The sequence below is a fragment of a genome, unplaced genomic scaffold, assembly GCF_019419815.1.
Source record: "Pyrus x bretschneideri cultivar Hongxiangsu unplaced genomic scaffold, Pyrus_bretschneideri_v1 Contig35, whole genome shotgun sequence".
Classification (NCBI taxonomy): domain Eukaryota; kingdom Viridiplantae; phylum Streptophyta; class Magnoliopsida; order Rosales; family Rosaceae; genus Pyrus; species Pyrus x bretschneideri.
The window spans coordinates 3,818,217-3,830,710 of record NW_025999668.1 but is presented as its reverse complement, the minus strand read 5'-3'; the positions used below and the strand labels follow the sequence as shown (position 1 = coordinate 3,830,710).

At 36.2% G+C, this 12,494-nt stretch overlaps 1 protein-coding gene across 1 annotated transcript; it reads left to right on the top strand.

The window, feature by feature from the left end:
* Positions 1-983: 983 nt before the first annotated feature.
* LOC103927794 (protein TIC 40, chloroplastic) lies at positions 984-11,460 on the top strand. Its single transcript, XM_009336747.3, has 14 exons — positions 984-1,329; positions 2,310-2,418; positions 2,574-2,631; positions 2,739-2,756; positions 3,041-3,398; positions 5,809-5,882; positions 6,001-6,064; positions 6,739-6,817; positions 7,476-7,516; positions 7,927-7,972; positions 8,678-8,772; positions 9,355-9,458; positions 10,320-10,367; positions 11,045-11,460. Exons 1-14 carry the CDS (start codon positions 1,143-1,145, stop codon positions 11,102-11,104), a joined length of 1,341 nt encoding a protein of 446 aa, XP_009335022.2. The 5' UTR covers positions 984-1,142; the 3' UTR covers positions 11,105-11,460.
* Positions 11,461-12,494: the final 1,034 nt, after the last annotated feature.

Genomic DNA, 12,494 nt, shown 5'->3' with positions numbered 1-12,494 from the left:
TGGTCGAAGGAAAGTGTGCGAATGGTGGAAACCAGCTTGACAAAGCTGGAGAGAGTAGGAATAAGTGCGATTCCCACAGACGGCGCCAAATGTTGATGCACAAAATCGGCGAGGACTTTGGTACAACAGAAAGTGTCAAGTTTGTGACCTTCGCTAGGTTGCTCCAGTCATTAGTGTGGATAAGTATGTAAATGAATAGAGACAGGGAAGTAAATAACACAAGATGTACGTGGTTCACCCAGATTGGCTACGTCCACGGAGTAGAGGAGTTCTCATTAGTTGTGAAGGGTTTACACAAATACATAGGTTCAAGCTCTCTTTTTGTGAGTTCTAGTGAATAGTTTAGTACAAATGACATTAGAGATTATTGTGGGGAGAATGATCTCTTTTTATAGAAGAGAGTTTCTAGCTTTGTTCTGACATTGACACGTGTCGTGTTGTGATTGGCCTCTGATATCAACACGTGTCGCGCTGTGATTGGCTTCTGATACCGACATGTGTCGTGTTGTGATTGGTCTCCTGGTTAGAGGAAAAGTCTTGTGGGTCCTTGACGGTATGCTGTTGATCGGTGCTTAGTAGTTTCTGGATTGGTCAAGTATGGTACAAACAAGGTTAAACGGAGGAGGAGGAACAAATGAAGCGGTGTGGAAGAAAGAGGCAGTGTATTATTTAAAAGTAAATTTACAAAATTACCCTTGTATTATCTTATGCATTCATTTTTGCTATTTTGATTTTTTTGGCGTAGGGGCATTTTGGTCCAATTATTTTGTCGAAATGTATGACCCCAAACTTTTTGTCAGCATGCACACTGTTCATCACACTGATACACTGTTCATCACACTGCTAGCTTTATACATAATATAAGATAAGATAAGAAGAGATTTGTTCCAGCAGAAAATACTTTTCAGTTTTTCTTATCTAAGGGGAAAAAAAAAAAAAACAAAACTGTTATATAAGTAGATAAATATTTGTCACTCGGCGTAAAAAAAAAGAACGTAGATATAGACTCTTGCGTTTCAGGCTCTTCTTCTTGAGTTAAACACCAGAAAACCCTACAAAAAATCATTGGGTTTTACACTTTCTACTGCTTCTGGGTTGGTACAATTGCAGTGCCCTTTTCCTTGATTTTCTAGTAGCAAATCATGACGTCACTATCTCTTCCTCACTCGCTTCCTCGCTCGCCGCCGCTCCTCTCTTCAAACCAACCAAGAATTATCGCTCCCTCGTTCAATCAATTCCCTCTCTTTCGATGCTCCGCCAATCTCAGAAACTCCAAAAATCACCAGAATTCCAGAGCCAATGGTCGCTCCACTGCCACTCGCCTCCCAGGTTCTAAATTCTACTGATTCAATTTACTGTTGACTGTCTCAAGTACGAAATTTTTTTGCTTCTCCTTGCAAAATTTAGGGCAGAAAACACGGGTTCGCTTTATTATTTTGAACTACAGAGATTTATTTACTTGTTAGGGTTCTATGTTGAATTGTGAGTCTCAAGTGATGCATACGGTTTCGAGGACGTGAACTCTGTTGTATGATTTGTTTTTGTTCTTTGTTTGTTTTTTTTTTTTCGGGTTTGAAGTGTATGACTACAACTTTTTAAAATTTGAATTTTCTTAATATTCAAGCTTAAATGGATTGGGTAGTGAAAACTGAAAAGGTATTCAAAGCCATGCATAGAGGCTATAAGAAAGACAGTCGCAACCACGGAAAATTCTTCTTGTAGCGGGTTGGAGAGAGCGGATGAGTTGGTTTGTAGATAGTGGCTGTATTTGGGAAAAGATAACCTTCACATCCTGTCTGCAGTGCTGCACGCAGACGCATGCGTATGGAGAGGAGGTGCTAGTTGACTTTATATGTGTTCTCAAAGTAGTTATAATAGGATTACAACTTCAGGAATTGTGCACTTTTGGAGACAAGGATTGGGGTTAGGAGTGCTTATATAAAAAACACTTCTGATCATAAGTGATCAAGCATGTCAGAATTTAATAAACATCCAGGTGATTTCTGGAAATGCACTTGAAAGCGTTTTGTGAAGAAGCACTATTGACTGTTACAAACACAGTCCAAAGTGCTTGTATCCCTTCTGTATCACTACTCTACTTACCCTACATTGTGTATCTATAAGACTATAATGATAGTTCTTGAGGGTGAAAAAAAAGAAGCTAGCTTTTAGGGATATTGTTTTATTTTTCATCGGAAGTGCTAATGTATCTTGCTGATTCTATGATGCCGTATTTCATATGATCTCCCGGTTGTGCAAGGTTTCAATTTAGTTGTACTGACACCGGTTATTTTATGATACTATTGTAGCAAAGTTAGAAGTGGAACGTTTTGCGAGCATTTCTTCTTCGAGTACCCAAGAAACATCTTCAGTTGGTGTCAACCCACAAATCTCAGTACCTCCCCCACCCACAAATGTGTAATGATTTGTTTTCTTGACTTCCTCAGTTTTTTATATATTTTATAGCTAATCATGTATTTTATGAGCTTTTCGGTTGCTTCCTGTTTCCTCCTTGTGCCTAAACGTTCATAACCATTTCATATTTACACCTTTATTTACCTTTTATGTTCTAGAGGGTCGCCTTTGTTTTGGATTGGTGTTGGTGTTGGGCTTTCAGCACTATTTTCATGGGTGAGAACAGGGATTGTTACATGCTCTTTGTTTGAGTTCGATAAAATGAATTTTTATTAGACCATTTCACCTTTGCTGCATGTTTGACAAGTTAATTTTAATGACAGGTGGCTACGAGATTAAAGGTGCGTCCTTTCCTCCTACAATTTATGGATTTATTTATTTTTTCAATTACAGGATTTTAATATCGTTGGGTGTGTGTAAAAAGACAATATTTGAGTTGAGTGCCCTTAACATGTTTAATGTTTGTGAAAGGACGTTTTTCAAATTGCCATCATCATATGTATGCGAGTACATATGTTAAAATGAATAAGAGTGTGTTTATTGTGTCACCCACAAAATCTAGCCACACACTCTTTTGATATTTGAGTTTTGTTTTAATTTAAACTTGCCTTCAATATTCTTTCAGAACTATGCAATGCAACAGGCTTTTAAGACTTTGATGGGTCAAATGAATCCACAAGATAGCCAGTTCAACAATGCTGGATTTTCTCCTGGGTCACCTTTTCCATTTCCATCAGCTTCAGGATCAGGGCCTTTTGGCTCACCTTTTCCACCTACTTCTCAACATTCGACAGTAGATGTATCTGCAACCAGAGTAGATGCATCTGCAACCAGAGTAGATGCAGCACCATCCGCACCAGCAGCACCAGCCTCATCAGCCACAGAAGCCACACCAACCACACCGATCACATCGACTACACCATCCACCCCCACCACTGATGTCAAAAGTGACTCTGAACTAAATAAAAAGTCAAACAGATTTGGTAAGGCCTTACCATGCTCTCATTTATATTTCATAGAGAATTTATATGGTTTAATTTTCTCAATCTGAAATTTGTTTCTGCTCTACAAAGGAAAATTGTCTCTGACCTAGATTATTTTATGTTATTAATAATCCTTATGGCCTTCAATGTACGTATCTTCTTGTTTTTCTGTTGCTTCTTTTTATTTTCCTTTCTCTTGGGATCCAAATCTATGGTCTAAATTCCCTTTTCAATGTTCCAATATATTTGTTGTAGTAAATTTAAGTTACCGAAGTAGCCATGAAAGTAAAACAGGGAATTCACTTCTATAGTGGCTGGGAGTTTATTTTATTTTATTTTCTAAATATATGTGGGCATTCTAAAGTATCATTTATTGACTGCTGCAAGAACATGAGCTATCTATATCTGAGGTATCATATCATATACTGATTTTTGTAATACATCATGTTAAGCGTTGAAACCTTTTTGTTTTGGGCGATAAATTAATTCATTACTGAGAAATTATCATACTTATAAAGATATATGTCTGGGAGATGTCTTTAATTGTTCAACAAAGTAGTCACAAATTGGGAAGAAAGGTAAGTTGCTAATGGTTTGGACAACACAACACTTGGTCCATCTGTTAATTGTTGGGGTTCTGGTAGTGGATGGTTGGATCATTGAACCGCATTGCATGGTGGCTCAGTGAGATCCCTTTTGATTCTCCTCACAAGAGATTCATATTAATGAAGGCACTCAATCTATATATGCTCCTCACAGGTGATCACTGTAATAAGGGGACTACATACATACATACACACATTCATACATACATATATATATATATATATATATTAATTTATGTGAAAAAAAAAGATGCATAGATAACTTAGATGAATAGTTATGTAACATATATTTGTTCTATTAATCTAAGGCGTGCAAGGCTTATCTTGTAATATGTTAGTGGTTGTGTTATTTTTCGTTTATATGAATCCATGGTATGATGTTTCTGTTGCACAGGCAGGAGTAATAAGTGGACACCATTTGATTATAAACAGAGCTGATCTGATTTCAAGGCAGATTGCTGTTTATGGGTGGTTTTCAAAAAGTATGATTGACAAACAATCAAGGCTAAATGTGTGATTGCAATGATGTTTTTTCTTAGGAAGAAACAAATTTTTACTGCAAAGAAACAATAAAAATGCAAGAGCGGACAAGAAGTCTGCAAGAGCACAAACAAAACAGGATAAATAGCAACATCACCCTGAACACTAAGAAACTATGAAAACAGCACAAAACTAACTAATAGTTCCAGTTACGCCAAATTTCTGAAAATAGACAAATCTAGTTACCGATGCCCACAGAGATACCCATAACCAAACTCTATCCCAAAGATCCTCCCTTCCACTGACATTGTAGTCCTAAAAAGGGTAGCTTGTTTCTTTCCATCCAAATGACCCAAAAGATAGCTAAAAGTATACATCCCCATAAGACATTGATTTCTTCCCCTTTCGTGATAATTTATGTTTCTCTGCCATAAAAGAATAAAAATCCCTGGGTAAAACCGAACTGATACCAAACTCCCTAAACAACTTGAGCCATAGATTTAAAGCCACTGGACAGTGAAGAAACAAATGATCAACTGACTCTGAACTTTTCTTGCGTAACGCACCAATCAGGTTGTAGACATGAACTAGGTCTCCGTTTTTGAAGCATGTCACAAGTATTTAACCTTCCCATGAGCCACTAACTAAGTAAAAACCTTCACTCATTAGGTACTTTAGATTCCAAACCAGGCCATAAGTCTGGAAAACCCCATCTGCACCGTTAGGAAATCGCAATAAGATTTAACAGAGAAGCTTCCTGAAGAATCAAGTATCCAATTTCTTGCGTCAACCCTTGAAGGTTGAATGCGAGCCTGATTTAAACTTGTCAAGAAAGATGACAACTCGTCTAATTCCACATCACGCAAATTCCTTCGAAAGCCAATGTCCCAATTCATAGAACAATTTCCATGATGTTTGAACTCACAAAATCTTTTTCGAAATGATCTTGGGGGCTTGAATTGCAACAGAGGCCTTAGATATGTCATAGGCAGTTGCAAGCGTTACAGAGCTTGTGATATGCATCCTGCTTGTGCATTCATGTCTGCATGTGTGCATGTGTTTATTTTTGTGAAATTGTGGGTGTTTGTGCGTTGTCTGCATACAACTGTGGTGGTTGGTCATATGACCTGTCTTATATTAACACATACAGGAATATTGTCAATACCTCAAGATTTTACTGTAGTGAATAGATTGAAAATTTCTATAACAAATTAAGGCCATCAATTCTTCTACTGATTTTTTACAAGATAGTCTTATTTGGACAATGAAATGTTTTCTATTGAAAGTTTCTTGTTGAAGATGCTAAATTTATGCTCTACTCACAGCTTTTGTAGATGTTACTCCAGAAGAAACAGAACAGAAGAGTCCTTTCGAAAGTAGCTTCAAAGATGTTTCTGAAGTAAGTTCATCTAAGGGTACCCAGAATGATGTGGAAGTCTGTATCTACTGTTGGTGTTCCTCAAGATGATGTGTTTTTAGTTAATGTTCAAATTTAACTATTTCCAAACTTCATAAAGGTTTCTCAAAATGGAGCTGCTTTTAAGCAGGGGGCAGATTCTTTCACCAGTTCCCAATCTACTGGTATGTAAAGAGTCATTTGACACGTTTGCAGTCTCTCAGAATTCCAGCCCATGCTTTGCTATAGATTTAATCTCAAATTTTTTGGTAGCTTCGTTGTGACAAAGGCCATCTTTATCTGAAGACTATTGAACTGCTTATGCTAAATTTCGCCTGCTCCACATGGGATAATGGTTCTAGAGTTCTAGTTATGTAAAGACTCATGCATGGAGCTGATCAAGGATTGGGCTGGCCTGACCTAAAGGCAAGGCCCAACCCTGGGAAATTAGGGCTGCCCCTCAAAAAAAAAAAAAAAAAAAAAAGACCTAGAATGAGGCACAACTTTTTTATACATTTGTTTGTCAATGTTGACACCATAACTTGTATATAGATAAATTGAAAAATAAATAGCTAATAGATACACCTCTCTCAAGGAAATTGTCTGAAACTACTGACCGAAAATATGCCATTTAAATTAAATAGTCGCATCGGTCTGTTAAGATAGTGCTTACTTATGTGGAAACATTCGTTTAGTCTTTTGCCAGCTGAGAGGATTGCACACTGTGTCGTAAATGGATATGAATAATCTTGATTGCATTACTGTGTAAATCTAATCAATATGGCTTGAAGTGGCTACGATTTGCATTTTTGGAATCCAATCAGACAGCTTAATTATGTTTTTGTTTATTAATGGATAGGAAAAGCAAAGCCTGCGATGTCAGTGGAAGCGTTGGAGAAAATGTTGGAAGATCCGACAGTGCAGAAGATGGTTTATCCGTAATATACCTTCTTATCTTATGTGCTTACTACTTGTGAAAAATGATTTTGTTCTAGTGTCTCATCATGATTGAATCTAGCAAATTAGACACGTATCACTTAAATACCTCTGTGAATTTTTGAAATTAATTGGTATTTTGATTGGGTTGGAATAAGATTTTATCAAATTTTCAATGTATGCAATAACAATTTAAATCCAGCTTGAACATATTTATTTTTGGTTATTCAATTCCTTTACCAATTAATTTTTTAAGCTTGTAAAAAATATTCTGTCATTTGGACGAGGATAACTTATTAACTAATTTAAACTAAAAAGTTTTTGGTCTGTTGTTCAGGAATACCATTTGTCAGTAAAAAATTTAACCTTCTTAGGAAGATGGTCGTCCTTTGGCAAAGACCTCACCTTGTTTAGTTTCATTATCAAATTTCTTGTTCATTCCTTTTATTCATTTCTTGGAATGTTTATCTGATGATAAAAGCTGATCTCAAGAGTTTCCTTTTTAAGTCTACATCATATGTTATAATAATCTTCCAGTTGTCGGTATTCTTTGCTTCCCTTCTCCCCTCAATTTGAATTTTTTTAATTTGATGCCGTCTCATGAATGTTAGACTTAACATCAACATACTCCTCTTATTAATTTGCTTCATATCCTTGTAGCTATTTACCTGAGGAGATGAGGAATCCTACCACTTTCAAATGTAAGTCCATCCTTCAGTAACATTGCTTTTCCTAAGATTATGGGTATTTAAGTTCTAGTCTTGATATGGCTCATAACGATAAATATTGTTTTCATTTTGATAGTTATTTGTTCACACCTGGTAAGGCTAATAGCAATCTATGCCTGTTTGAAGAAATGTCTATGTTTATGTTGTCCTATGTCGTAGCTGATCTCATAATATCTGATCTTTTTTTTTTCAAATCTACCTAGAACCTTTTCCTTCTTTTTTAATACTCTTTTTTTTTTTGTTATAATAACATGTACTTGTGGGTGGTTGTTTCCACCATTCCATTTCTTTTTTTCGTTGGCATTGAGTTCATTTTGTGTCTCTTGAGTCTTTACCTGTAGCTTTTGATCATTAGTTTGATTATGATGGTCATCATTTGATAGGGATGCTACAAAATCCACAGTATCGCCAACAGCTAGAGGACATGCTGTAAGTTCTTTTTCTTGGCTCTATTTACATTTGATATTGCTGGGAGCTTTTTATTCTCATATTTGTACTCTGGGCATTTTTTGCTTTATATGTTGATGTAGCGAAACAATATTTTTGGTCTCTGAAGTTTGACCCAAATTTTGATTTTGTTCTCATATTCTCAACCAAATCCCTCCATTTTTTAAAAGTGGATTAATGTTTACTGAAACAGAAAACAAAAATAATGGTGCAAAATCATTCTCACATCTACTACAGCTGTACTAACTTGCCTGAAATAAAGTCATAAGTCGGCTAATTAAAGTCATAGGGCGCATGTGCATTGCTTGTTCTGACATCCTGTGATACTTTAATTTCTCATGAAGCAGAAATTGTATCAAGTTGGCATTCATGTAACAAACTTTGACCATAGTTGACACACCGTTGCTTCAATACAAAAGAGACTTGATTTAGTTAGTGATCTTAATTACATGTATATCTGAAGGACCATGCTTTTTAGTCAAGCATGTTATAGGATGTAATGTTCCAGAATTTTGAACCCTTGTATCTCTGGAATTAATACAGAAGAAATAATGTCCGCTAAAATTTAGGACAAACATTTTGTTACCAGAGAAGGCTGCAGCAGTGTGATGCTTATGTTAAACAAGATATTCTAATCTTTGTCCAATTAATTTCTCTTTTCTTTTTCATGCTTGATGTTTGTTTCAGAAATAATATGGGAGGAAGCAGTGAATGGGACAATCGTATGATGGATTCATTGAAAAATTTTGATCTTAGCAGTCCTGAGGTTAAGCAGCAGTTTGGTAAGTGTGAAGTACCAAGTCTTGTTAGATTTCAGTACATTCTAATTAAATTTTAATCGCTCTAGTGAATGGCATTCAATTACAAATTTAATTTTGTGGCTACTTCTTCATTTTCCTGATTAAATTTGATAATTCCATAAATCTGGAAGTTAGATCAGTTCCATCTTGGTAGAATTATGTGCTAGTGACGAGGTTGATTGGATAATTTTAGTATAAACCAAGTTTAAGATTGAGTCATTTACATCATTCTTGAACTTTTTATTATTTGTTCGTTTCTTATTATTTTATTTTTCCTTTTGAAATGTTCTTAGTTCTCAATTGTGTATGCTTTTTTTGGGTTTCGATTGATGAACACCATTTTTAATGACTTTCCTTAATATGTTGATATTTATAAATTTTTCCGGCACTCGTTGGCTCCAAAACAATTTCCCTCTCATTTAAGAATAAAATCTTGCTAAAAAACATGAGAATAGATTTATTTTTCTCCCGTGGTGTGGGAAATCTTGGTATAAATGCATAAGGAGAACAGATAATTCATGCAGCATGTATTTTCTTTAATTCTTCTATGTTTATATTTTGCAGACCAAATTGGGCTTTCACCTGAGGAAGTAATTTCTAAAATAATGGCCAATCCTGAAGTTGCTATGGCGTTTCAAAACCCAAGAGTTCAAGCAGCAATCATGGATGTATGTATTTCCAATGTACTTGGATTTAATTTAGAATGTCACTTGTTACCCACATTTCTGTTTATCCGCGTATTGACCTTGGGTAAAACTATGTTGAAGAACGATGTTTAAAAACACAATTTTTTTTGCCAAAATATACAACAATATCAACAACAACGAAGCCTTTTCCCACTAAGTGAGGTCGGCTGTGTGAATCCTAGAACGCCATTGCGCCTGGTTCTGTGCCAAGTCTTCCGTTAGATACAAGTACAGTCTTTTCTTAGAGTCTCTTCCAAAGTCTTCCTAGATTTTCCTCTACCCCTTCGGCCCTGAACCTCTGTCTCGTAATCGCATATTCTAACCGGAGTGTCAATAGGCCTTCGTTTCACATGTCCAAACCACCGTAACCGATTTTCTCTCATCTTTCCTTCAAATTCGGCTACTCCTACTTTACCTCGGATATCCTCATTCCTAATCTTATCCTTTCTCGTGTGTCCACACATCCAACGAAGCATTCTCATCTCTGCTACACCCATTTTATGTACGTGTTGATGCTTCACCGCCCTGCATTCTCATGTTTAGCCAAAATATGAAGATAAAAATGCAAAGAATTATAGTGTTACTGGCCATTGGTGGCCTCACTCTTTGGAAGGTCAGTCCGACTGGCCTCCCACTATGCAGCAGAGTCCTAACCAGTACCATGGTCTAAGTTAAGAAATAGACTTTATGGGAATAGTAGGGGTGGAAAGAGTAAGTTAATACTTTTAAAGTTGGTAGAGGTGGAAAACCGGGTGGGTGGGCAACTGGGAATGGTGGGAGGTAATTACATTACTCTTATATGGCACATACCAAGCCTCTTAAATTATTATGTTTCTTTTGCAGTGTTCACAGAACCCACTGAGCATTGCAAAATATCAAAACGATAAGGAGGTATGTTAGAACTTCTTTACTTCAACTATGATTTCTGATTTGCCTACTTATGTGGTTTCTAGTTGTGCTTATTATTTATTACCCTTCTTATAATATAATATAATATATCCTATCGGTGACGATTTATAGGATTATTATCGAGTATTTTCTGTTCTCTTCTTCCTCATAACTTTAACTGGATAATATCTAACGGAATGTAATTAAGAGCTTTTGGATACATCATAGAAGTACTTTATTAAGACTTTTATTTAGATCAATAAATTTCTTCCATGAGACGTCATATGAGCATACACTGTTGGTTAATTTGTTGAGATACAAATTCATTAGGCAATATTTCAGCAAGTCATATAAAATATTAGCAGAAAGCCCACCAAAGTAAGCATGAGTGATCTTTACAACTGTGGAACAGTACAATTTTTTAATAATACAATGGGATATTTTGATGTAGATCAAGCAGTAGTATCTGTTCTTATCTGTTTTTGTTGAGAATCGATGGAAAATGGTTTTTACGCAGCATGCCTTAAGTAAATTCATGTTTGAGTGATCATGTTTTGGGATAAACAATGTACTTCAGAGGGCATTATGTGGTTTTATCAGGCTGGGATGTGGCGTTGATTGCTGTTATGAGTATATTATGTATTAATGTAATGACATTTTCCTGCTTTCTGTTGTCTCAGGTTATGGATGTTTTCAATAAGATATCGGAACTCTTCCCCGGGGTGTCTGGTTCGCCTTAATTTCTATTTATGGACGCTAGCTTCTCGACTTAAACATGCTCTCTATTTGTTACGGATGAGTAAGGGAATTTGAGCTTTTCCAATCCTGCGAAACTGAACATGCTTCTCGTACTTGTGCCCATGCATAGCGCGCGATGGGCTCATTTTGCTGCCGTATTTGGAAGTATGAGTTGACATCCTTGTAGCGTATTGGACGAACTGAAAGCTTCATGTCCCTTCCTGTAAAAACGAAATGTATATTGGTGTCTGGGATCATCTGTCTAGCAGGCTTTTGTAATGTTGGTTTTGGTAGCTTTGCTCAAGATTTTATGTAGTGAACTGAGAACAATTCGGAATAAAAATTGGTGGCTTTTGCATGGAGACTGTAGAACATTTTGACGTTATGTTTATTTATTTATTTACTTTTTATGAGTACGATATTCATTTATTGATAAAAGGGCATTACAAATACATATCATGAAGAACTGGGCCTCAAAAGGGTCTTTGCAAACTAGATCTAAAAATAGTACAATAAAGCATATTGATCGCAAAGCAATGAGTAGACATCGAACACTCTTTCGAGCTCAGAGGGAGCCGCATGATTACATAGATCAATAAACCGTTAGACTTCGTGTTACAAGTATATCATGTGAGAACAAAATCTCAAATCATAAAATTGGAATAGGGTGCACGATGCCCATGGGTCTATCGCATCACCTGATCACCATCACAATCGCAGAACACCAAATGAGTAGTAGATCCAACAAATCAAACAACTCTGCCCTTCAGACATAGATCACAAAGGGTAGCACACCAAAATGAAAACTTAAAATTAAGCCTCTCTTATAAAGAGCAATCAAACTAGCAAACTCTCCTATAGAGAGAAATCAAGCCAAACTCTTAAGACAATTCCTATAAATTATTAAATAGAAACAAAATAAAAAGATAAAATCATGTCGCCACTCCACATCCTTCGAACATCCAAAAGGCATACCACTACACCGGCTAAACCCAAAGTGTTGTACCGACTAAACTCAATCCCAACACAATTCGACATCTTCCATGGATTCCCGCTTCAACCTCATATTTGAGGTGATAACTGGATCAAAGGCTTATGTGAACTGTGTACGTGTGTCAAAAGACGACGATTATCACGGTGATTACAGTATTTTCACGGTGACAATTCAAAACCAAATAACGTAAATGAAAAGTGAGAAGGAAGAGATGAAGAATGATTTTTAAGTAGATTGACGCCGACTCCAAAGCCAAAGACAGGAGTTGGCGGCAGAGAATTTTTCCTTTAGTTTTTCTTTAGACGGCTAGGGTTTTTTAAATTCTTAAGAATATAGGATGTAGGAATATGTCAAATGCACTTCTATTTACTATCGAAGGTAGGAATATGTCAAATGGA

Bases quoted from the DNA above. Each gene is read 5' to 3' on its own strand.
- LOC103927794 (XM_009336747.3), top strand. From the start codon at position 1,143: ATGACGTCACTATCTCTTCCTCACTCGCTTCCTCGCTCGCCGCCGCTC. The intron at 1,330-2,309 runs GTTCTAAATTCT...ATACTATTGTAG, and splicing joins CACTGCCACTCGCCTCCCAG to CAAAGTTAGAAGTGGAACGT. The intron at 7,517-7,926 runs GTAAGTCCATCC...ATCATTTGATAG, and splicing joins GAATCCTACCACTTTCAAAT to GGATGCTACAAAATCCACAG.